Consider the following 25,906-nt stretch of genomic DNA (forward strand, 5'->3'; position numbering starts at 1 on the left):
GCAGACAGACACCTTAATCCCTATAGGCCACCCGGCCACCATGCATCCTTTCATTTAAAACGTAATACTGAAGCCTTCCTTGTAAACATTCATTAGTAGACCAAGCAAGAAATGAACACCCAGATAAAGATAAAGATAAGTCTTTTGAACAGTTTTAACATTTCTGCATTTCATTCACTCACACATCATAATTATTGGCGAGCACTTGTCTGTGACAGTTTTCAGCAAAGTCACAAACATGAGTTGGACCAAATTTATGCACTGCTTTCGATCAGTTATGATCAAAACTCTTCAGCACATAGCTCGTTACTGTACCTGTCTGAAATGTTCATTGAGATGCACCCCGGCGTGGTCTGTGGAATTGCTGCTTGCGGCTGTCTGTTTTACAGTTATTACCTCTACATTTTGGGATGCTGCTTTTTGAAATGGTGGTTTACTTTTGTCACTGTCTTTTCATAAAGTCTTATCTTTTTGTATTCATCTTTCTGAAATCATTTCACTCGCAGAAATGTCTCCTCTGCTGTTTTTAAAACAGCAACACTGAGTGCTCAGCATTGATTGGCTGCTTAGCATGCCATACCTGTGCATTTAGAACATTTTGTAAAAAAAAAAAAAAAGAACCTGTAGATGAAACTGTCAGAGATTCAATAATTCAGCGCTCCTTTGCCTGTCAAGACTTTTACTAAGGAAAATGGGGGACCACTGTGGCTCAGAGATCGTTTTGGATTCACAGTTTCATATTTGAGTAGCTTTGTGATCGCGAGGTTGTTAGGTATCTCTCTAACACCTTCAGGGTTTAACACTCTTTGCATGTCATGGATGTCACCTTGAAATGATGCATGAGGTAGCTATTGTACAGCTCCCTTGTGTCACTGGAATTGCCAAAGTTCATGCAGTAGATGACAGACTGAGGCTCATCTGAATGTCCTTTACAGTATCCCTCAAGCCAATTTCTCTGTAAAGTGTTTCCAACAGGCGTTTTCACAGGCACCCTGTTCCTGTGATGTCTGAAAACTGATGCAACCCCGAGCTGCTTCTGTTCAGTTTTGTCTGTTCTTTTTAATCAGTTATTTAAAAGTGGTCTCACAGGACACTGGAGCCACATTACATTTTATGGTTTATCAGAGGTTTATGCCCCCCCTACACCATGACAGAGACACATTTTTAGCAGTTGTTTCTCAGCAGTAAATTCATTGTTGCGCCGGCAGATAAGGTATGGCAGGTGTTCTGCAGTGTTGCATCATCAGTTGTTCAGATTCTTATTGCTCATTGATGAGGCAGCAGCCTGCATGACTTGTGCATCCCGATTACTATCACTGCAGTCTCCCATGCAGCCATCTATCTGGAGTTATTGCATTTATACAAACACCCGGTGACTTTAATTTACTGTATTCACCGAACATAATTTCACAGCTCCCATCTGTTGCCCTCAATTTGTGTGACACATGAAATGGCCCCGGAGAGAAGTTTTTAACTGTCTCTGCTTTGTCGCCGGCATATGAGATGAATATTGTTTTTATTCTTTTAAGGTACCACCCCATTACCTCTCTGTTCTTTGTGCATAACATTACTAATCAAGGTGACTTGGATGATGTGCCGTCATAGCTGAAACAACAAACCAATACAGTACAAATTGTACCAAATCCCCAGGTGTAATGTAATATTGGATGATCTTTTCATAAGGATGTAGGAATCCGTTTCTCTGTTATTTTTGAGATGTTTTAGTTCCTGTTCTCACTTTTATGCGTGGCCTTTATGATGAAATGTTGAGCAAATTTATTTCCATAGATTTAAATCTTTAACTGCTGAATTCTGTATTTCTGGAAACCTCCTTCTCTTTTGTGCTTAGATTTGCCCAAATAACTTCTCTGACACATATTATTTTGCTGCTTTTATAAAGAACACACATCTGGAGATATCTGGTGGCTGTGGTTGTTGTTTTTGTTGTTATTGTCCAACAATGGATGTGTTATCTCTGTCTCTAGTCTCTACTCTAACTGACTTTGGACCAAGTCACACATATAACATGGGAGAGGGTCTCATTCTGTTCTATGTATAGTTCTGATGGGATTTATGAACCTGTGGTTTATATTTCCTCCATTAGAAATACAGGATATATTAATACACCATTAAATGTCACAATGCTTAAGCTGCGGTCCATGTTGGTCCACTTTAAAGCGCTGTACACTTTAATAGAAAAGGGGACTTTTTCCACATCTATGATAACGTTCTGATATTGGCCTCAGGCCTTTCCAGAAGCTGGTCATCACTGTTAATGGAGCAATAGGCAGGTAGAGCCAGCAGAGGGAGAGGTCACCTGCCCCTCCCCTCCTGCTGCCCCTGAAAGTGTGTCAGCTCCTCCAGGTTGCTCTGTAATTAGAACAGTCATACTCCCCAGGGCATCTCTCTTTTCTTCTTCCCCATCCCTGCTTTCTTCTTCTAAATCAGACCTCTTCAGAGCAGCGCAGAAACCTGCTCAGACACTGAAGAGCCTCCATTTAGAAGTCCACCTGGGATCCTCTGTCTCCTCTTCTCCTCTCCTATATAAATGCAGCTGGGCGACTGACCGAGCCTAACCCTGTCTGATGAAGCTGCACATCAGTCAGCCGGCCGGATGTTAGAATTTGGTCGTTGCTCTCTCAGAGTGACTTGTACTTCTGCCACCTCAGGCCCATCATGGCTAGATTTGATTTCCAGCTATTATGTTCTGAACCTGCCTGAAGTCAGGTCAACAACCCAAGTCAACAAGGCCGCTCTTGAATGTTCCCAGCTTTACCCATTTATTACCAACGCCAGAACTAATTTCCGCTCTTCATTTATGACTCCAGCATGTTTTTAATTCTTGTTGAGTCTGAGGTCACCCTGGATTTCATCTGTTTTCCTCCTTCTCCTCTTGTGTTGCAGGTGGTGGCGTATCACTACTGCCAGGCGGATAACACATACACATGCTTGGTGCCAGAGTTTGTACATAGTATTGCAGCCCTGTTGTGCAGAGCACACCAGCTCAGTGCGTACAGGGAGCTGTTGCTGAAAGAGCCCCACCTCCAGAGCATGCTCAGTCTGCGCTCCTGCGTCCAGGACCCCATGGCTGCTTTCCGGAGGGGGGTCCTGGAGCCACTCACCAACCTTCGTAAAGGTAAAAACAGTTGCCAGTATTTTTTTTATTTTATTTATTTTTTTAATCCCAGCCCCCCCCCTGAATGGGGACCTTTCTTTCTTTCTTTCTTTCTTTCTTTCTTTCTTTCTTTCTTTCTTTCTTTCTTTCTTTCTTTCTTTCTTTCTTTCTTTCTTTCTTTCTTTCTTTCTTTCACTTGCCAGTATTTCTAAATGCTTGTTGATGCCATGCTCTGTTTGTCGAGTATGTGTATCTGAAAAATGAAATGTGCTTCAGACAAGAACATTTTCCAAATTGTAAAGCTGCCAGACTGTTATGTTACTTAAGTATTCATTTAATTTGCTGTGCCATCAAGAGGCAGCCTGCAAACATTACAGGAAGGTCAAATAAGACTAAAATTAAAATTTAGACATGAACAAGGGAAAATGTTTTTAAATTCCCCCACAGAGTAGACCAACCAGCTGCCCCTGAAATCATTGAGTCTTTACAGAGGCAGCCAAAGGGGCGGGACTTTCAAGCAGTGTTGCAGATGTGTCCATTCAGGCTCTCTGAATTTCTCCCGCTGTGAGAATCCTGGTCTGCAATTGGCTGCTGCTTCAGCGGCGACGCTCCTCATTACATAAAATTGAGCTTCTCTCAACTTCAATTTGACGCTGGCATCACGGCGACGCTCTCGACACCCGTCGACGCCAGAGTCCATTGAAAATGACTGACTTCCGGCCACCGAGGCACTCCCGACGGTTTCAGTGTGAACGTACCATAAGTAAAGGCTCCTACCACTCAGTCTCACTGCACCACTGAGAGACTGGAATTTAGTCACCGCTGTGAAATGAAGCACTTCTCTGCACTCTCACCACAGGAAGTCTAGTTGAACTGTTACTTTACCTCACTTCACATCACCTTATGTTTGTTATTTGCTCCATTTATGTTTCCAGAGCGTAAGATTCCAGAGGAGGACCACATCATCTTGATAGACGGGCTGAATGAAGCAGAGTTTCACAAACCCGACTATGGCGACACCATCGCTTCTTTTATCACCAAGATCATCGCCAAATTCCCCTCCTGGCTTAAACTGGTCGTCACAGTCCGGGTCAACTTACTGGTAAGGCAGGACTCACTGATTACAAAAAAAAAGAACAAAAAAAACAACCTTGTTGTATTATATATTATATATTTCTTGGACTACAGCAGAATAAATCATCATTGTTGAGGCACTATTAGATATTTTCAAATTAACCAGCCTGTGTTGAGAGAGTGAGGCATAATCAGCTCTTGTAATTATCTTCATTTCATATTTCTCCCAGTACGACTGTCAACTATAACAACACCCAAATTAAAATAAGCAGCGGCCCATGAGTGGGATCTGTTGTCGTCTCTTGATACTCTCACTGACTGACATCAGACCCTGTAGATTTTGACAAGTGTGACAGTAGAGCCATCTTCTTGAACTGGTCCCCCCGTCATATTCTTACTCTCAACGGAGTCATCTTTGTCAAGTGTATCTAGGACCATTTAAGGAGGAATTGAAGTATCAGTGACCCAGGAATCAAGGCTGTCTGACAGAGAGGGAGCGGTCGGTCTCCTTGAGCACACACACCCTGGTGACACTTGGTGGATGAGCTGTAGAGATGTGTGTTGAAATTCACACCGGCAAAAGCTGAGGCTTTCGTGTATCCGAGGAGACAAACGGTGGCCGATTTAATTTTTTTCTGGGACGTGAACCTGGGATAATGATGTGATAGGTGACGGACTGGTATCCACAACACAAGTTATTAATGCTCAGACTGGAGCCAGAGGCTGAAGGTGCTGGGAGTGAGAAGTCTGCTGCGAGCCACGTTCAGCCCATTTGTTTTCTACCCTGACACTCTGAGCCAAAATTAAAGTTTGCTTTATGGCAAGGCCCTCTGGATGTGCTAAACCAATATATTGTATTCACATTAGTTAATGCCTCAGTATCAGTTTATGATGTGGAAGAGCAGTTTCTTTTCGGGGGCGACCCAGTTGACTGCACACAAAGCAATTAGCTTCAAATGTTAGTGTGAAAAGGAGTGCAGGTGGGCTCTTAGCGCCACACTGAAGCTAAATTCTAACCGGAGGGAATTAGCATCACAACCTCTGAACTTATTCGTCAGTTTTGTGCGTCACACTCTCTGAGTAACTGAAGGCATGCTGTAGATCAAAAAGGATGAACCATTAATATTGCATCAGCGAAGCCTGCTGCAAAGAAAGCCGTGAAAAAAAAAACTGTGTCTCAGCTTGTGGCCACAGAATCATATTCATCTGTAGGAGTGTCATGAAGTGTCATAGTATTGGCTTTTTGCTTGCTAGACTAATACCCTGCACATGTGAGGTGTTGCTCATACTTCACCCATCTCATGGATCAGTACATGTCACTGGGTCCCTGTGTGTGTGTGTGTGTGTGTGTGTGTGTGTGTGTGTGTGTGTGTGTGTGTGTGTGTGTGTGTGTGTGTGTGTGTGTGTGTGTGTGTGTGTTGGGGGTTGTTTACTGTACCTTGTCATGAAGAGAGAGCGAAGTGTTATCTCACCGAGGCGATGTTTCTCTGGCCTCAGACAGCCTAGAGGATGGGAGGATTAAGGTGCATTGATTTCTCCGGCCCCCAGGACATAGATTGAAATGTGAGCTCCGGCTCAGACCTCTGCTTACCTCCGAGCCTCCATCCCATCCATCCCCTGCCTCTTAATACACACTTTTCCGAGCTTCCTATTTTCCTCATAGCCACATTTCCAACAGTAACAAGTGTGCTTTGGCCTGATAGCTCAGTGTGTTTGCTCCCCCGCTGCTCGAAGATACTGATAGAAATCACACACACGTTTTTTTTCCTCCCTATTTTATTCATTTATTTTCTCAATTTTCACTGGGCCATAATTCTTCTGTTTACCTGTAGTTGTAATAAGAAATACAATTCATTCTGCAAAGGCGTTCCAGACAAGGATTTACTGCTGTGTTAGGTATTGATGTTTGATTGGGACATACTCTCATTGATATAGGATCATTTGCTATTGGAGAGAAATTAAGCGGCATGGTTCCAATAACATAACTCCTTATATGCTCCCCATTCATTTTTAATTTTTTTTAATCTTGTTTCTGCCATAGGAGATCACCAGCCTTCTGCCCTTCTCCAAGATCTCCCTGGATGACTTTTCCGACAACAAAGAGATAAGCAACGACCTCAACGCATACATCCAGTACCGTATCAATGGCAGCAAGGATATCATGAACAATATAAGCTTGAACGGCAAGGCCGATCCCATCACAGTCGGCAAGCTCAGCAGCCACCTGATCTCTCGCAGCCAGGGCTCCTACCTGTATCTCAAACTCACCCTGGATCTGTTTGAGAGAGGTCACCTGGTCATCAAAAGCTCCAGCTACAAGGTCGTGCCGGTCTCGCTGGCCGAGCTCTACCAGTTACAGTGCAATATGAAGTTCATGACCAATTCGGCCTTTGAGCGCTCGCTGCCCATCCTCAACGTGGCGCTCGCCTCGCTGCACCCCATGACGGATGAGCAGCTGTTCCAGGCCATCAACGCCAGCTTCGTCCAGGGGGAGCTGCCATGGGAGGACTTCCAGCAACGCATGGAGCTGCTCTCATGCTTCCTCATCAAACGGCGCGACAAGACGCGCATGTTTTGCCACCCCTCCTTCAGAGAGTGGCTGGTGTGGAGAGCTGATGGAGAGAGCACGGACTTCCTCTGTGACCCCAGGTCAGTCCTCTGCTTTGTAAGCGATTGCAGTAACTCAGCAGCTCTCCCTTTAGGAATGCAGGCTACTATTACAGGCATGACAAGTCTTAGCGTCTTTGCCTTTGGTCTTGCATCATGGAACGAATCACAAATAGACCCCAAACTGAACCATATTGATAATTACATGGCAGCGGTCAAACTGATCTTCAAAATTTAGGGGTCTTTGTGTTTGAGAAATAATCTTGTTGTTTGTCCCCTGAAGTTTTTACTGCAGTGCATTGTGTGAATCATGGCTGCTGTCTGGCAGGCAAAGTAAATTATCATGAAGGACTTTGCACAGAGTAGAGAGTTGAATGTCCTTATTGATAAATGCAGTGTGACTCAGTTCTGAGTCTGGGAGAAAATGAGTTTGAGAAGTACTTATTGTAGTCATACGACACTGCAAGGACATTTCTTATCTAACATACAGAGATGTAGATGTGAGTGGGTGTGCTAAAATTGTGCTAATGAAAATCATTCCCATCGGTGTGTGTGTTTAAAGTCGTGTTATTAGTGTGTAATTCCACCACTACAACCGTGTTAACTAAAAATATACAGCGATAATTGACCTGTGAATCCATGCTAAGTCCGAAGGAATGCCCTGAATACCTTTTTTTAGCCTGGGAAATGTTGGGCTATACATGCCTGCTGTCATCTGAATCTTTTCCACTTACATTAAAATTTGCAGGGGAGACTTCACTCTGCAGAAAATAATCATTGTTTCCAGCCGTTGCCCTTCTCGCCTGTTAGTCAGGCTTATCTCCTTTAGTAGTGTTACCTAACCTAAATTATAGAGCCCCCCTCACCAGCATTAGAGCCTTCAGTCATTCACACTTAATAAATTGGATGATGTCACTTTGGCTTGCTTTTTTCCTCCCTGTCGCGCGTCAGTATCACCTCTGCTCGCACAGTTGTGTCTGTAAATGGACCCGAGCCCAGCTTCATATTCTGGTTATTCACAGCTTTCCAACTCCGTCATTAAAAAAAAAAACACAAAGGCTCAAGAGGCTGGCAGAGGGAACGCTCATGCACACAAAAGCTTGCTGTAGTCCCTCTTATGTTTGTGCCTGGTCACGAATAGAGAGAATTTCAACCAGATCAAAGTGATCTGCAATCATGCATGTCCTTTTAATGAAGTTCTACATTAATTAGTGGCTGAGGGAAGAAGGAAAGGAGAACCCAGGGGTTTTACACTCTTCCCCAGCCTTCTCCTCCACAATGGCAAGGTGCTCTTCATGATCAGAATGAACAAGCACTTTCATGTGAAGTGAGGCAGACCAACACCAGATGCACCAGTTGATTTACATGACAAAAATTACCATCCCGAGTTCGTCATTAAGCTGTAAACCAGCTCAGACGTCTTTGCTATTTATAAATATAAAGATACATGACAAAAGAATCCATTTGTTATCGTATTTACCTATTCTGCTGCACAGCTGAGCATCCTCTGTCTCCTCTCTAATGCAGGACTGGCCATGCTCTTATGGCTTTCATGTTGTCCCGCCAAGAGGGGAAACTTAATCGGCAGCAGACCATGGAGCTGGGACATCACATTCTCAAAGCGCACATCTTCAAGGTATAGCGATGGGACCTATACAAGCTCTCTGCGTTCATCACTGTTTGAAATCCATCTCTTCAGAGTCCCATGGTGTTCACTCTCTGTTTATTTATGTATTGTGACTGTGGTTCACTAGAGGATAAGCCACGGGGTGTGAAGAGAAAAACTCGACAGCTTGTGCAGCTCAGGTTCATTGATGTTATGTATGCACTCATATGCATGTTTGTGTGTGTGTGTGTGTGTGTGCGCGTGTGTGTGTGTGCATGCGCAGGGCCTGAGTAAGAAAACAGGTGTGTCATCCAGTGTGCTGCAGGCTTTGTGGATCAGCTGCAGTGCCGATGGCCTTTCTGCAGCTTTGGCCTCTCTGAGAAACCTCTACACACCCAATGTCAAGGTAAAAATGTTCTCCAGCTTTCTTGTCATTCAGTTTCAGTTAATAGCATAGACTGTAAAAAGAATGGACGTAGCGTCCGTGACGTCACCCATTGGTTTTGGGGAGTCGTTTTTGTGACTCAAATATGGCGGCCTGAACAGCGCCATGTTGGATTGGCCGGCCAAGAACCCGCCCACTGGCCTCGAAGCAGCTGTCCACGGAGCTGCTCGGACCTGTCACTCAACGTTTCTGCGCCCTAATTGGCCAGAGTTTTAACCTAATAACAGTAAAACGGTAGAGTTAAAAAAAAATCCACCCCCCTCAGAGTGTGTGCGGGGGTAGAAACTATCGATTGAGACGAAAAAACGTTCTGACACCAGGCTTTTAACATGTTTACTGAGGATGTAAAGTCGGCGATTTTAACATGGGGGTCTATGGGGAATGCTCCCTTCTGACACCAGCCCCCAGAGGAATCCGAGGGGATTGCAGTTTTTTGAACGCGGAAGTGAGCTTCACTTCTCAGACCGACAACTGCCCCCTAGAGTTTTTCATATGAACACATCACTCTGACATCTGGTTACTTACGACAAGACACCTTTTCTTGTTTTTGGCCTCGATTTAGATTTTTAGGCTTAAACATTAATTGATTAATAAAAAAAAATAGAGAGATTGGTTGATAATTAAAATAATCTATATTTGCAGCCCATAATTACAAACATAATCACTTCTCTCCACAGTCCAAACAATTTCCCTCAAACTCTTAAATCAAAATCATTGTTGATAAGTACTGTATACTGTACCAAGTATTGTTAGTGACATCATCAAATAAATACCATCCCTTAGTCATTATTTTTAATAAACGTCATATTTCTCATACTTGTGTGAGTTCATCACAGACCAACAACTTAAGAAGCAGGGTAAATACCTGTCACCTACGTGGACTGATGCATCTTGCATCTCAGTTCGACCTGTGTGTCTAGTCTCCTGTCTGTAAGGACAGGAGCAGTGAATGCCGTTAAAAGGCGGGCAAAAGTGTAAATGAGTACACAAATAACAAGTCTGAGTTACATCATCAAAATGGACTGGAAGAATATAGAAGCTTAAACTTCTCGCCCTGTTGTATTAGTCCTAGCTCTCTAATCCATTTTCCATTTAGCACACAGAGGATTTGCTATTTCCTCACATTGCCCCTTTTTCTCATAACATTTCATAACAATTAACTTTTTTTTTCTCCCTTTTGTGGTTCACATATCCCAAATTCCACCATTGCCATTTCCCATTCATTAAAGCACTTTCTGTATTGCTTGTGATATTTTCTCAATTATTTTCTTTGTTGCTTATATAATGATAATATGAGCATGACTTGTATTGGTATGTATAATGTAATTATAGATATAGTGGTTCTGTGTATCTTATGTTAGTGATGTATTTAGACCAGAGTGAATGGAAAAGAGTGTGTCAGCGCTAAGAGAATATTTTAACATTACTTAATTATCAGTGGTTGACAGGATTGTATCACTGAATACCAACTGTTCATATGGAGGTAATAAGTCATTTGAAAGTTGCTGTTACATCTGGTACGTCACTGTGGTCTGTTGTAATGTCACTTACATTTAGTGGCTGAATTTCCAGACTAATATAATCAGTTCCTTGTTAGACGCAGTGATTGGCCAATGATGTGTCTGATACTGGGCAGCCATTCTCAGGCTCATTTAAGCAACAAGGAAATTTAAAAATGTTTAGAGGAAATTGGAAAGTAGATATCTGATGAAATGTGCGCCAGGATGAAGAAAATAGGAAATGTGAGGAGTTAAAAGATCAGTACAAGATGAATGGGAGGCAGAGAGTCATTTAACCGACTGTGTATTTAGTTATTCAGATACACTTTTCATTCAGTCGTCTATCCATGATTTGTTGCTGCTGGAGCCTCATACAGGTGAGGCTCTGTAATTACGGACCAACTTTTCTTAGCATTAATTTGACAAACGTTAATGTAGAGCCAGAGCTACTTTGCAGGTACTACCTCCTAGTTATGTTTGGAGGGTGAGAAAAATCATTGGCCTGGAAAAGACATTATGTCCGAATGAAATATTCTGGCTAGAAGCTAAATTATCCTGCGTTTTTCTTTTTCATTAGTGTTTCTGTGGTGTTCCATCACTTACTGTCATCCCCAGTGTCTGCTTGCGAGTTATTGCGTATAATATCAGTGGAGAGACACTTACAAAATGACCTTGTTCTGTCCTTTGAGGAGAACAGAGAAAAACAGTTAATTTATTCCACAAAGGATCCAACAAATAACACAGAGTTTAATTTCCTGTTGTCAGATACTCGGTGGGCTCAGTGGTTCTGTTTGACTAAGCATTTATTATTGATTTCCTCATCATGGAAGACAATAACACACTTGATAATGGCATTCAGTAGAATGTGACCACTTCATTTAGTGACAGCCTGGGCTTTTGCAATGAAATGAGTTACAAGGGCAAAGAGACGTACAGTAGTTTGTGTTGTTGTATACACATTAACTGTAAATCTTCCAACTGATAAACCTCATGGCCTTAAAAAACAGTTTACCCCACTAGGACGTTGTGGCAGGTCCATAATTACAAACCCATGCTGTTAAATGCTAGTTAAGATCCCTCTTTATAGATACCATCACAGTAATGCTCTTGTGTAAATGTGTGGAGTAAATGTTTTATCTGCCTTTGAGGGTACTTAAGGGAAATTGTAAGAGGAATACTGAGTGTGCACAGACTCACATGGTTAATTACAGCCTAATTTTCAGGTTGAAACTGCAGCGTGGCAGTATTCTTCTTCTTCATTTTGGCAATTACATTAATCTTTAATACTGGAAAAAATAAATAAATAAAGAGAGAGGAAATATTAAAATTGCATTCTGTATAATAAGGCCTCTAAATGGAAAAAAAAATTCTTAGGAGATGCTAATCTGGTACTTTGATAACGTTGTTCCAACACCAAATGTCTGTTTTCCTGTGTAAATCAGGTGAGCCGTCTGCTGATGCTGGGAGGGGCCAATGTGAACTACCGCACGGAGGTCCTGAACAACGCGCCGGTGCTCTGCGTCCAGTGTCACCTTGGTCACCAGGAAATTGCCTCTCTGCTGCTGGAGTTTGGCGCCAGTGTGGACGTGGTGTCTGAAAACGGCATGAGCCCCCTCTGCTTCTCAGCTGCTGCAGGACACCTGGGAATAGTCATGGTGCTCTGCAAGTGGGGGAGCAAGGTGGGACGCCTGTTTTTGTAACCACTTACCTCTACAAGTGAAGATGAGTTGGAGATGAATCTACTTTGTGGTCACGAAAACTGTATGGCATTAGTTTTTGGCGTGCCAAGCCCAGGGCCAAAACGTCCAGGTTTTTTTCCATTTTGCCAGTGAAAGTTAATTTATGTACAGATAATTTTGCTGCTGCTATCCTTATTAGGCTATTCATGTTATTAGTAGTTGTAGTACATTGTAGAAGTAATGGGATTCAAAAAGGATAACACAAGAAAAAATGCACTCTCTAAACAAAATATAAGTCCAAAGCCAACATTTAATTATTAAATATTCTTATATACATTTACACAGGCACCAACACTGAAAAATAGTAAAATAAAACAAGCGTCCTGACATGCTAACACCTTTTTATACCTGTGACTCAAGTCACAGCAGTAGTTCAAAAGGTCCCACCTGTGTGGAATATATTCTGATATTCCCAACAGCAAAACACAGTTATTAAAAGCACTACAGTATGTGGCACGCAGAAGGGAAGAATCAACCTTACTACATTTGACATATTTCTGCATATTATCAATAACATTAGTGCAGATTTTTTTTAATCCATCTCCAAAATGTCCACAAAAACAGATCTCAGCAGCATCTCTACAACCCTTCACCTAAGATTGTGTGAGTCAGACAGAGAGAGAGAGAGAGAGACCGACCTTCAGATGTCAGTTTGTCACTTTTAGTGTTGGCATGGTCCGCTAAGATAAAACAAAAGGCCATGTTAGTTAATGTTATTAATCATCTGACTTACTTGGATATTTCACTCAGATAGCAGGCGGCTCAGCTGGTGTGGGCGCAGTCTTTTTTTTTTTTTTTTGCTAATGGGGTTCGGTGCTGTATTGTGTCTATAGTCTGACAGTCGCTCCCCTTTGATGCAATTTGTAGTTCATGGCTCATATGCAGCTCATTCACGTGAGGTGTTGGTAATGTTTCCTGTGTCTCTGTGCCACTAAAGCCAAGAATCTTGTGTGTCTGCCCAGGTTGATCACGTGGATAAGAGTGGCCAGTGTGCACTGGTGCATGCTGCTCTTCGAGGACACCCAGAGATTATCCAGTACCTGCTTGAGCTGGAGTGGAGTGCAGAGGGGCAGCAGCAGGACTGTGCTCTGAAGAACAAAGCTCTACAGCAGGCTTTGATAGCAGCCTCCAGCATGGGACACACACAGGTCTGTACGACACACGTGCACATGTTTTTCTCACCACACTGTTCACCCCTCACACCTAAGATGATCGTGAGGACATGATGAGAAACTTGGGCGAGGTTTTATTTTCCTGTTAATGAAACTGTGTCTCACAACAAAAAGGGATGCTTGAAATAAAAGACAAACCTTGCTAGTTATGTACATGTACGGTACACACAGTGAAAATGAAACGCACATTGGATTCGTGGCACAGTAGCATCAACCTTCGACAAAGAACTTCAGATTTTTCAAAGAGCAGAGAGAAAAACCTTGTTAAAACTTGACCACATCTTGTTCTCAGTAACGATGAATTAAAGTTTGAAGTGTTATTCGGCCTTGCATGTCTGAAAGCAGGATTCAAGGATCAATCACAGTGCAGTGCCTTCAGGTGCCCAGGTGCAGTGTGGGCTCAAGGTTTATTTTGGCTTCCTCGTTAGCTGGGATGGGATCCCGAGGCCGGGCTTAGAATAACAGAAGTGGGCCAAGCTAAGCTGTCAACCCTCATGTAGAAGGAGACCCCATTAAAGTTCAAGTATTAATCAGATTGTACTCAACTCACGTAACCTCACACAGGGATCAGCAGTTCTCCAGTCTGCTGTGATTAATTAGTAATAATTTGCTCAGGCAGCAGTATCCAATTTTTGTATCTAATTTTTTATTTATTCATATTTTTTTTGTTTTAGCATGTTTCATAACCTTTTGAAACCTGACTTGATATCTTGTGCTGGAACAGTATGCCATTAATCTGTGTTCCTTTTTGGCAGGTTGTGAGCAGCTTGCTGGCTTTGAATAATGAGCATGCTGTGCAAATTGATAGCCACGACACTCTATGGGGAGAGACAGGTATGTTTTCATCCATCTTTTTGCATTACATAGCTCTCTCATATTATCGCCTGCTGTTTTAGCATTCTGGACCACACTGCTGTAATTGCATGCTGCAGTGGAAGGACTTGTATCTCTCTCCTCCACAGTAATGCTATCAGCAACGCTGGCTCTTCCAGGTTCTCCTGGGCTAGACTTTCTGGTAAAAGCATTACTTACAGTCTGGGTTTCCACTTAAGAGTTTGGTCAACACAGCATTTCCTCTTAACAATCATTTTCCAGCATGCTGCTGGATTTTAGCTCCAGTATCCCTGTGGTGCTTTATGTTAAGACACTGCCAACAGTTTAGACATATTGGAGTAACTCCACCATCTGTTGTCTGTATTGCTTGTCACATGTAGGTATAGCATGTCTGTTGCTGCAGAATTACATATTTGTTAAAAGCCTGAAACCACCGACTTTCACTTTCACAAGTATCTGTTGTTATAAATTGAACCGTGGGTTGTGGACCGGGGTTTATTGGACTTCTGGGAAGTTTCTCCTGATTAGATCAAAGTGATGGCAGAAAGTGAGAGGCAGTCTGCCAGATGTTGCAGACAGTGACTCTTGTCAATGGCCAAAAGCCATTAGAGACTGATTGAGGTAATAGTGCAAAAGCCATGTGTGGCAGCAGGAAACCATGAAGTCTAAAAGCAGGAAGTGTAGTAGTGTGCAGTATTTGGTTTGACAGAAAATACACAGTAAGAAAGACAGTATCATCACACACTCTGAAAGGACCCAGCCATCTTGATTTCTTTAGTCAGTACATTGGTGACGTGCTGATAAATAGACTCATCTTCATTAATGTAAACATCTGCTTTGCTTTTTGTTTACCAGCTTTAGTACTGACTGACAATACTGCAAAGCAACAGTATTTAAATAAGATTACTATGGTAGAGTGTTTTAAAAATCATGGACACATTTGTAATTATCTATCTCTTTCACAATGGGCCCTTTTATTCTGAGATTTCAGTGATCTGGCACTGAAAATGTTCAAATTGCACCCCTGCATGTTCGACATCAACAGGGTTTGATGCTTTGCTTCTTTTTTTTTTAGTGCACAATCATACCAGAATAGACAAAAAGAAGAATTTTAATAATAGTCTGTTTGTGTCTGTCTCTTGTTGTAAGCCAGCAGGATTTAGCAGTAAATGATCGGTGCTACAGGAATGTAGGTCAGCCTATTAGTGGAGAGCCTGTCCACGCTGTGGTCTGCTGGTGCTTGTGCTCTGCTAAATGACTGCAGGACTTCAGACCTTATTACAGTCCTGAGACAAAGAGTCGTCCCTCTGAATTATTTCTCTACAGAAGTGCTGCCCCCGTCTCCTCTGCTTTAATCTGTGGTCTGGTGATATCACAACACCTGCCCTGGCAGATTTGAAACCATAATGCATTTGTCAAAAAGCCTCGGTTCCTATTCCAGAACCTGATATGTCGCCGAGCTTCAAGGCCGGGGCAATTTGGTCTGGTATATTGCTTTGAATAATAGTAATCACACTTTCTCAAACACTGGAGCCACCTGTGGCTGCAGTCTAGCATTTACCTCTCTGCTCTATTTACAGTATGGACACTAAATCACACCCAGCGTCTCTTGCCAAGTAATGAAATAGCAGGTCACTGGTCAGGTGAACAAGTTAGTATATAGATTTACGATCGCAGTTTAGATTTGGTCCACTTTTTTCCTGCAGACATAAATTGAATATTTAGTGGTGGATCACTACAAGGTAGTAGTAATGCCTCAGCTCAGCTCATGTTGACTGGATGCAAACAACAGCAGTAATTCTGAGTTCCACCACAAATCCTTTTTCTGCTATTGAGCGGGCAGATTTAATAATCCAACCTGGTGGTAGCCGGAGCTCTAAGGCGGAGAAAAACCAACACCCACAGAATTCCAGAAATATCCCTGTGAAAATGGTCCGTTCGCTTCCACAGATACGAATCTGTCTCTGTGAAAATTTGATTCGATTTAAAAATTCAATGGAATATTACATCTTTGTGTAATATGATCTATGCAAAATAGTCCCACTGTCTCCACTGCTTAAATAGAGGCAGATTGGATTGTACATCTGTGGAAGCTTCATCTTTTTAACTTTGCTCTCAGGATGCAAAGCGCTGCGCCGTTATGCAACGAGAGGTTATTTAACGGCACAGAATCACTCTTATTGTTATGAACAGTCGGCAGCAGGATTGGCTCAAGGCAAAGACCGACAATTTCTTGTGTTGCAGAAGTGAAGTCTCTCATAAATCATAAACAATCTTATGACATTTTTTAGTTTTTACCCTGTGGCAAGCAGAGATGAGCACTGACCGGTCTGTTCAGCATCAGCAACATAAAGAAATATCTTATGACAAATGTAGAAGCCAGAGTGTACATTACTGCTGGCACTTGTTGCCATGACAGTAATCATTTTCATTGGCAGCACACATCTTTTATTTGAGTCAGGATTTATTATCATTTTGACATTGAGTTAGTTTACTTCTCTGCCATGAGTTATTCTTAACCGGTGATCAGAGAGTTTCTGTCTGTTTGTTGAGTTTGACCTTGGGCTCTGGGAGTGGTCTCCAGGTTCTGGAGAATGTCAGCTCACTGCTCTTGATAGAGTTTTGATGTTTTTATGCCATTTTCTTTTTAAAATGTATAAACTGTGTATGATCTGCAAAATGCACTTCAGGCCTCAGCTCTGATATTAGCTCCTTTAATACATGTAAACCGTTTTTAGTGTTCATATTCTGTAATAAGAGCGCAGCATCATGAGCTAAGTGAGGCAGCTCTTTGGGGAAAAGATGCTCTTAATCTCACAGCAAGTGACAAACAACTGAACTTTTATTTTTAATAGAAGCAACACTTCCATTTTTGGATGAAAAGCTCATTGGGCTTTATTTATCCGTGTTTTTAAAAATAGAACTATTATTATACCTGTAAACTCTGAGTCAAGAAATTTAGCAATGTGGGGTTGTCTGAGGCAAAGCAGATAGAAAATGAACTTCTTATGCAATTTCAGATCTGCTACATCTCCAGGCGCAGCGAGCCATTTTACATCAATGCAATGCCTTTTACAGACAGCCTGCAACCTTTTGCAACTGACATTTTGCCAATTATTGAATCATACACAATTAAGGTGTTCATGAATTCCAACCCAGAGATATAAAAATATATATTTGAGGCTTAAGCATCTCTAAAATCAGCACGGACAAGCTGGAAAATCCCAAACTGTGGGTTGAATTTATTTTGAATAATTTGAAACTTGTTCGTGAAAAAAAAAAAAAAAAGTTCCAGCTTTGCTAGATCTCAACTTCTGTGTTGATGCTGATGTTGTTGTCGTTGTTGTTGGTGGTCGTTGTGATGGTGTGCTTTAGCTAACTTGCCCCGGCCTAGTGGTGAAACAGGGCATAAATATGTGTTCTGCTTGTAAATCATGTTTTTGAGTCTCCCCCTAAAGACACTGTCAACTAGGCAGCGTTGTTGGTGGGCTGGAGGAGCAGGAGGAGGACGGCTGGAATAAGGATGATGAATAGTTTACAGAAGATAAGATAATACTTTATTTATAATTCTGAGGCAGAAAGTTGAACTGAAACAACAAATGACCAAAGTTGAAAAGCGACTTTTCTCTCTTCTGTTGAAACTTTAAGATGCTCTGGTACGAAGAAACAGAGTTCATATGCCATTAATTTGGCGTGAGGATGTGTGAATGGATTCCAGCTTGAGGAACTTTGATGAATGAAATGAGTTTTGTTGAAACTTAAAAACATCAACAAACAGTGCAGCTGTTGATGGTGTGTTGGTTGTAGCCCAGGGCCACCCCAGGTGCTGCTCTAAGAAACACACACACACACACACACACAGAGTCTAAGTTTAGCTGCACCACAGTCATTGTTCTTCACCGTGCTGTGTGTGAGGATATCCATATTCTGAGCAGATGGAGGGCGGGGTTGTTTGGCTCTGATGACTGTTCATCCAGATGGATGATGTCAGTCAGATACAGAAGCGGCACCTTAAATCTCTCCGAGGTGACTGTGAGAGCATGTCTGTTCTGATTCCCACTGTGGATCTCTCTCTGTTTGGAAAACCAGCACTCACTTAAGACCGACCCATCTGCTGCCTCGCATCAGCAGCATCGAACATTGCAAGAATCTGTCTTTGTTTTCTTTACAAACCCAAATACAAGCCCACATTAGTGTTTTTTTTTCCCTCTTTGGGTTTAAAATGAGTTGGACACAGTTAATTCTATTTAATCTTCGTCTGAAGAAGATACAAACTATGAGAATGGTTGTTCAACACAGTTGTTTGACTTTGTTGTGTAATGTTTGCCTGCTGATGCATAAAATGACTCGCGCCTCATCTCTGTAGAAAACCAGAGGAGCTTTAAGCAGAAATTTAATGAGTTTAATAAGCATAATAAAATATATAATTGTCTGTTTTTAAACTTCATTAGCACCAGACATTATTCTGCATGTGTCTGCTCATCTACTCTGTGAAGAATGGGAGTGGTTCTTGGATCACAGACTATTTATATCCGAGCCTTTCCTTTTCCACATACTTGTAGGTTACTAAATACTCTCTCAAGAACAGTATAAGTCTCAGTGGAATGTGCACGTTATCATGTTCACTTATCCTCCAGCTTTACAGTGTCCTCTCCAGCTGAGTGATGATTTAAACTCCACTCTTATCCTCACTTTAACTCTCTCCTCTGTGTGTGCCCATCTTGTCTTCAGCCTTGACAGCGGCGGCGGGCCGCGGGAAAATGGAGGTATGCGGCTTCCTGTTGGAGCAGGGGGCAGTGGTGCAGCAGGTCAACAGACGGGGGGTGTCTCCTCTATTCTGCGCCGTCAGACAGGGACACTGGCAGGTGAGAGACGCCGGGCGACTCTTTTGTCCCAGAGAAAGTATCCCTCGACAACCACAGCATCATGTTTCTGCTTCTCTGTGGGGATTTTTTTTTTATTGTGTTATCTGTCGAACACTTTATCCAGACACAGGGTCACGGCCCCTGCTAAAAGAACAAACTGGAGCTCTGTGTGAGCTCCACACATGTAACACTGTGTTTGTCTGTCTGTTAGATCGCAGAGACGCTGCTGCAGCACGGTGCTGACATTAACATCAGTGATAAGCAGGGCAGGACCCTACTCATGGTGGCAGCCTGTGAGGGTCACCTGAGCACCGTGGAGTTTCTGCTTTCTAAAGGTGAGCCACATCAACGTCAAATCCACCACAGGATACTCACCATTATCTCATTTAGCAGTTTGAAATCAGCTATTCAGTGTTTTTTTTTCCAAAAGTGTTTGACCATTGTTTGCTCCGTAGGCGCATCTTTAACTTCGATGGACAAGGAGGGACTGACGCCCCTGAGCTGGGCTTGTTTAAAAGGACAGAGGAACGTTGTGGAGTTTTTAGTAGAGAAAGGTGCGGTCATCGACCACACGGACAAAAATGGACGGACGCCGCTGGACCTCGCCGCCTTTTACGGAGACGCAGAGATTGTGAGTTTAAATTAGTTTAAGTTTGTTGAGAATGTGCCAGAGCACGCAGAGGCAAACAAAAACACACTTCTTTCTAAGTCTTAACTGAGAACATCCCAGTGCCATTATTGAACACATACGGCCGCGCGTTAGCCGCGCTCTTAACTGCGGTCACGGTGTCGGAGTGTTTTTAACTCTCTGTGCTCCCGTGTAGGTCCAGTACCTAGTGGAGAGAGGAGCGGTGATAGAGCATGTGGACTACAGTGGGATGAGGCCTCTGGACCGGGCCATAGGCTGTCGCAACACGTCGGTGGTGGTGACTCTGCTGAAGAAAGGGGCCAAGCTGGGTAAGACGACAACTTGGTTTACATTTATTACCGACTGTAGCGAGTTTGTTCACGTCTCAGAAGACACAGAAAGATTCTTAGCGTTTTTTTTTTAGCATGTTTTTGTCTCGCTCAGTGTCTCACGGTTCTAAGAATAAGCTCCGACTAGTTTTGTGGAACAACCCCTGTAGCCGTTCCTGCTTTTTTAACTCACTTTGCTCGCTCCCTCTCAGTTTGTCTGTGTGTGTGCGTGTGTGTGTCCTTCCTCTTCTCCCTCATGGGCTGCTTGGCTAATTTAAGAATGTGACTTATCACCTAACTGACATGCATAGAGGTATCTGGGTCTGTGGCTTATCCATGGCGCACTCTGCTGTCTCAGGGAAAAAAAAAATTAGTAACAGGCATGACCCTTAAATTTTCTTTCCGGGCTGCACGCTGAAAATACGAGTCCATTGTGAGTTTAATGATACATAATTGTACATTGTCTCACAACACTTTTACTGCTTTACCTAGAAATGACTACTCTTGTTGCACGGCCTATTTTCTCTTCACTCTCTCTCCCCTCTAACTCTCTTTTCAAATGCTTTCAATAAACTAAGGCTACAGAACGTCACCTTACGATCGATCAGGTACAATCTTTAGGTAACTTTACCTTGTACCAGTATTCAGAGAATACAGTGACCGTCTGTCGGTAACGATGACAACAACTGAACTCGTCTTCTCTGGACTTCCGTCCTTCTGCTCTTCGCCAACAGGGAACGCAGCCTGGGCCATGGCTACTTCCAAACCAGATATCCTGATCATTCTTCTTCAGAAGCTGATGGAGGAGGGAAACCTGCTTTACAAGGTGATTATAGAAATGGTATATCACTGTATTCGTGAAAACGCTCCATGTTCCTGAGCTGTTCTGCTGCACCAAAAGACAAATTTAGGTTGCAAAAAGCTCTGAGCGCTCGAGTTCACCGTAACATTGAAGTTGTTATTATTTTTCCTGCCTCAGTTTAATGTAGAAAATGAATGGATGTGTATGTTCCGCACTGTTTAGCAAAGGAGCAATTATCGATGGCTGACATTTAATAGATTGAGGTTTGTGGCAGAAAGGACAAACCAGTCATGTGTAACGTGTGTGAGTGTGTGTGAGTGTGTGCTGTATGTGTGATTGATGAGAGGGGAGGGCTCGGCTATTGTCAGGAGTGTCTGGTGAATACGCTGCCCCCCACCACCACCATTTTCCTTCTGGTTTTGTTGTCCTCCTCACTGCTTGCTTTGTCCTCCATGTGTCCTTCAGAAAGGGAAGATGAAAGAGGCAGCCCAGAGGTACCAGTACGCCCTGAGGAAGTTTCCTAGAGAAGGCTTTGGAGATGACCTGAAGGCTTTTAAAGACCTAAGAGTCTCCTTGTACCTCAATCTCTCCCGCTGTCGCAGAAAAACCAACGTAAGCCTCTTTCCCTTTCTGGATTCTCAGCGCAGTCTTTTACAGACTTTAAATAACTCATCAGATTTTTATTTATCAAAGAAATGAACATCACGAGGTATTGTTAAACTGATATTTGGAGAAGAAGAGATAACTATCCCCTATTGTTAAAAAGAAAAGAATAAATCAGTGGCTAGAGCTATTTGAGTGTGTGTGGGAAGCTTGTTAGTTTTCAGATGTCCAGGAAACTGCAGATGCACTGGGCAGTGAACTCCTCTTCCTGTGTGCCAGCCTGCTGCCTCACTCACTCACAGTCTGACTGACTTTTGATCTGGTGGTTTTAAAGACGAGAGGACAAACCGTCTTCTCAGCAGCTCCCAGCTCCCAAGAAGACCAGCTGGTTTACGTGCAACATTTAACAAATGTTGCACAAAAACAACAAGTTAAAAAGGAGAAACTAAAATATCACATTGACATGAGTATTCAGACCTTTTACTCAGTTCTTACTCAGGCATCGAGGCAGCGATCACAGCTTTGAGTCTTTGAAGACCTTGGCCTGCGTTCTCCTCTGCAGGCTCTGGCTGTCTCTGCTCTGTCAGTGGAGCCATTTTCAAGTCTCCAGAGACGTTCATACTTTGTTCTGTTCAGTTTCCCCACAACCAGTCCCCTGTCCAGTCCCTCTGTCCCTGGATATTATCAGGTTTAAATCCTAAGCATCTTGTCAGATCAGTAGAGTAGCGGTTGTCCCTCTGGAGGTTTCATCTCCACATCAGATCTCTGGAGCTCTGCCAGAGTGACCACCAGGTTCTTCAACATCTCTCTCACCCAGATCCTTTTTCCCCCAGCATGCTCAGTTTGACTGGGTGGCCAGTTCTGGGCCTCTGTGCTCTGTTTGTAATGCAGCAGATTCTTTAGAGATCTGAGTTTATACACAATCCCTGAGCTCTGCAGCCGGCTCGCTGCTCCTCGTGGCTTTGTTTTTGCTCTGTATAATGTGTTACAGCTGACAGTGCATATCAGAGTGTTTCCAAATCATGCCAGGGTGAATTTAGTTGAGTCAAGGTGTAGAATCATCTCTAAGATGAACAAGAGAAATGGGAGGGACCTGAGCTAAATGTCCAGTTTCATAGGGTCTGAGTACATGTGTCAATGTGATATATAATGGTTTCAATTCTTAATACAGTTGAAAAGAATCTTTCATTTTGTTTTCATATTGTCATTATGGGATACTCAGTGTAGACTGATGAGGGGACAAAAGCTTCAACAAACAAAATGTGAAAAAAAAAAACAGATCACTTTTTCAGTGCACTGTGCATGTTTTAATCAATAAACAATTATCTATAAATCCTATAAATCAACAGTTATAATAGAAAGACCAAGTACCAGCTCTTAACTGTAATTTATTTATTCTCCTCATTTGGTAGGATTTTGGGATGGCTGAGGAGTTTGCAACAAAAGCACTGGAGCTGAAACCCAAATCCTATGAGGCCTACTATGCCCGCGCCAGAGCTAAAAGAAGCAGCAGGTAAAACTACCCGGCACAGCTCCAGGCTGCTGTAGCTGTGGTTGCCGATGCTGAAAAACATGTTGTGGACGCGGTAACGATGTCCTTACTTATTCTCACTCTCACATCCACAGGCAGTTTACAGCAGCGCTGGCCGACCTGCACGAAGCCGCCAAGCTGTGCCCCAACAACCGAGAAATCCGCCGTCTGCTGGCCCGAGTGGAGGACGAGTGTAAACAGATGCAGCGCACGCAGACCAAAGGAGGCCTGGCCGGGGCCGCGGCCGCCTCCAGCCAGGCGTCAGGAGGCCACGAGTCGGACCAGGAGCAGGACGAAGGGCAGGAGGAACCTTCGGAGCACAGCCTTGCCCGGAGCGGGGAAGGCCAGCGAGACATCCTGGAGGAGGAGGAGGAAGAGGAGGAGGAGGGGTCGGCTCTGCGGACAGCTGAAGCCTGCTGGTCACAGAACAGTTACTCCTACAACAGAGTCTTACCCTCTGAACCCGTCGGCAACAGCATGGGGCATCAGAGTCAGAGTCTGACCCCCAGCTCGCCGCCCGGCCCCAGCAGGCCGCCCCCTCACCGCTACCCCCGAGAGCACCGCGAGGCGCTGGCCCAGCAGGGCCTGGTGCTGCAGCCCACCAAGCAGGCCCAGATAGTCAAGACCAACCAGCACATGAGCTCCATGCAGGCCGGGGGAGGGGCCGCGGGGGGCCGCTCGGGAGGGCCCAAATCTCAGTACGCTCCATCCAGCCCGTTACCCAGCCGACACATGTCCAGCATGCTGAAGCCGGGGCCGGGCATCGACATCAGCCCTCTGCCTCCCCCGGCCGACGAGCCCGTGTACGGGAACCGCGTGTCCATGGCGGCGGCCTCCGCCTCCATGGGTCACAGCTGTGAAAGCGAGAGCCTCCACTCGGCCCAGGCCTCCTATACGTCCTGCAGCGGCAGCTCCAAGGGCGCGGGGCAAGACCGGCTGTCCGCCCACTCCGCGTCCTCTCTGGACGGGCTGGCCTGCCCTGGCGCCGGACTCCAGGGGAACCACGGCGACGCGGGGAAAGAAGGGATGTGTGTCGCGGTGGGATCACAGGCCGGAGGAAGCAGCAGCAGCATGCACGTGTCCAGCTCCACCAGCAGCCTGGCGTCCAGCAGCAGCCTATCAGACAGCGGCAAGCTGGGACCCGACGTCCGCACCAAGACGAAGCACAGCCAGCAGGCCGCGTCTGTTACAGAGTACAAACCCAGACCCTTCATGGGCATCACTGACAAGACGGCTCGATTCCAGCAGCAGCTCCAACAGCAGCAGCAGCAGCAGCAGCAGCAGCAGCAGCAGCAGCAGCAGCAGCACCACGGCCTGCAGAGTCACCCGAGCCTGCAGTCCGTCGGCCGCAGCTGGCTCAACCACTCCTCCGACGGTCTGGTGTGTCACAACATGTCAGCGATGGGCCTGCAGCCTGTTGACTGCGAGCTGCCTTACGCCAAAACAGTGAGCACTTACCAGGAGCAGCACAAACCTCCGGCACCTCAGGGTGCTATGGCAATGAGTAGCTTACAAAACGGCATGCACGCCAAGGAATTCACAGAGAAATTCTGCCAAGCCGCCAACTGTTACAAAGAGTCCAAGCCAGCGCTGGCGATGCCGCACACTTTCATCGACAGTAAGCCCAAGCAGCCTGGCTTAGCCCGAGATAATCCTGCCATTCACGTAGCTTCAATGAAACCAAAGCGCTCATTTATAGAGTCGAATGTGTAGAGATGTATGTTTTATCTCTCCTGCAGTCCACAACGCACACACACTAGCAAAACTCTGTTGTTTAAAATTTTTGTAACAGGCCCCAGACAGAGTAGAGTTTTAACTTTTAAACCTTGTAAAAAAAAGTACAGTACAAGCTGTTTGTCTCCCTGTGTGAACACAGACAGTCTACTGAACGCTCCAGATTTCTCTCCTCCCAACCTGTCGCTTGTGGCTGTCAGCTTGTTACACGACAACACGTCCGCCGTCACTCAGCCAAGCTGGAGACATTGCACTGAAGGAAGTATCGGGACGTGTACTGTACAGTCCTTATCAAAACGAAAACAGTGACAGTGAGCACTTTATATACAGTTAGGCCGCTTAAAACAACATATTCAGTTACAGCTTAATGTTATTACAGAGTGGAAAAAGAGGTTTGAACTGTGTTCATTACGTCCATGGTGCTGAGAGAGAAGTAAGGAAGAGAAAGTCCTCAGTGAAGGGTAAAGAAAGTCTGAAGGACGGGCATTCCTGTGTTTTACGAAGGATGTTATAGATCCTTGTGTATATTATATAAATATGTACTTTTACTTCTTTTCAGTGAAGGTCTATGTTAAGTGTATTGACAGGTTCAGACTTGTGTATTTTGAGTTTTATGCACATTGTTGTTCAAATGGTGTTAAAGGTTCTAAAAAAAAAAAAGCATTTGTTAAATATGTTTGTACATTATATAAATCACCATTAACATTGAGTTGAAATCCTTTCTGTATCTGCTTGTTGTTGCTGTCTAGTTTAATTTATTTACAGCGCCAATGGCTTGGTTAATTGTAAAAGCAATATATTTTATATAGTTATTTTTGCACAGCTACTAAGACATTTTATGATTCTCAATAATGTTGAGTTTAAGTGCATGCTACAATTGCAGTTTATATTACAGAGTTAAAAAAAAATCTTTAAAAACAGAAATGGTTTTGGGGCACAGTGCCATCCCCTCTATTTTAATATGTACATTAAATGCAATTGTTGCCATGTTTTCAGTATTGTGAGCTTTATTAGCTGTGATCACATACTGTAATAGAACATTACTGCCATAGCCATCATGGGAGAGAGAAATAAAGACCCTCTGAGGAAAAAAACAATCAAGTCTGCTGACTTATTCTCCAACACTGACTGCTTCAGTTAAGAGGACGTTGAATTATCATGTGAACATTAAGCAGCTGTTTGGTCACTGCCCACGCAGCAGTTCAGTATTTAAAGCAGGACTAAAACAGTACAAGTTCTACTGAACAGGGGGTTTTATGTCCGCATGTGGTCTAGGGCCAATGGTTCCCAACCTGGGATCACTTTATTCTTTTGATGCATCTG

At 43.8% G+C, this 25,906-nt stretch overlaps 1 protein-coding gene across 6 annotated transcripts in view; it reads left to right on the top strand.

The window, feature by feature from the left end:
* The window catches only part of LOC146964954 (protein TANC1-like), a 97,150-nt gene extending 71,470 nt beyond the window's left edge, over window positions 1-25,680 (top strand). For 3 of the 6 annotated variants that reach the window (XM_085765600.1, XM_085765602.1, XM_085765605.1), the window contains 17 exons: window positions 2,905-3,136; window positions 4,051-4,217; window positions 6,231-6,838; window positions 8,324-8,432; window positions 8,686-8,808; window positions 11,789-12,025; window positions 13,048-13,233; window positions 14,013-14,091; window positions 18,823-18,956; window positions 19,168-19,291; window positions 19,412-19,587; window positions 19,781-19,913; window positions 20,492-20,521; window positions 20,648-20,739; window positions 21,181-21,327; window positions 22,731-22,831; window positions 22,945-25,680. In XM_085765600.1, coding sequence (XP_085621726.1) covers window positions 2,905-3,136; window positions 4,051-4,217; window positions 6,231-6,838; window positions 8,324-8,432; window positions 8,686-8,808; window positions 11,789-12,025; window positions 13,048-13,233; window positions 14,013-14,091; window positions 18,823-18,956; window positions 19,168-19,291; window positions 19,412-19,587; window positions 19,781-19,913; window positions 20,492-20,521; window positions 20,648-20,739; window positions 21,181-21,327; window positions 22,731-22,831; window positions 22,945-24,562 — 4,296 coding nt within the window. In that variant the 3' untranslated portion in view covers window positions 24,563-25,680. The remainder of the gene's footprint in view (window positions 1-2,904; window positions 3,137-4,050; window positions 4,218-6,230; window positions 6,839-8,323; window positions 8,433-8,685; window positions 8,809-11,788; window positions 12,026-13,047; window positions 13,234-14,012; window positions 14,092-18,822; window positions 18,957-19,167; window positions 19,292-19,411; window positions 19,588-19,780; window positions 19,914-20,491; window positions 20,522-20,647; window positions 20,740-21,180; window positions 21,328-22,730; window positions 22,832-22,944) is intronic. The other 3 variants (XM_085765601.1, XM_085765604.1, XM_085765606.1) reach the window with 1 other exon arrangement.
* Window positions 25,681-25,906: the final 226 nt, after the last annotated feature.

The sequence above is a fragment of the Trachurus japonicus genome, chromosome 21, assembly GCF_045865225.1.
Source record: "Trachurus japonicus isolate A0001 chromosome 21, Traja_1.0".
In the NCBI taxonomy this organism is placed as follows: domain Eukaryota; kingdom Metazoa; phylum Chordata; class Actinopteri; order Carangiformes; family Carangidae; genus Trachurus; species Trachurus japonicus.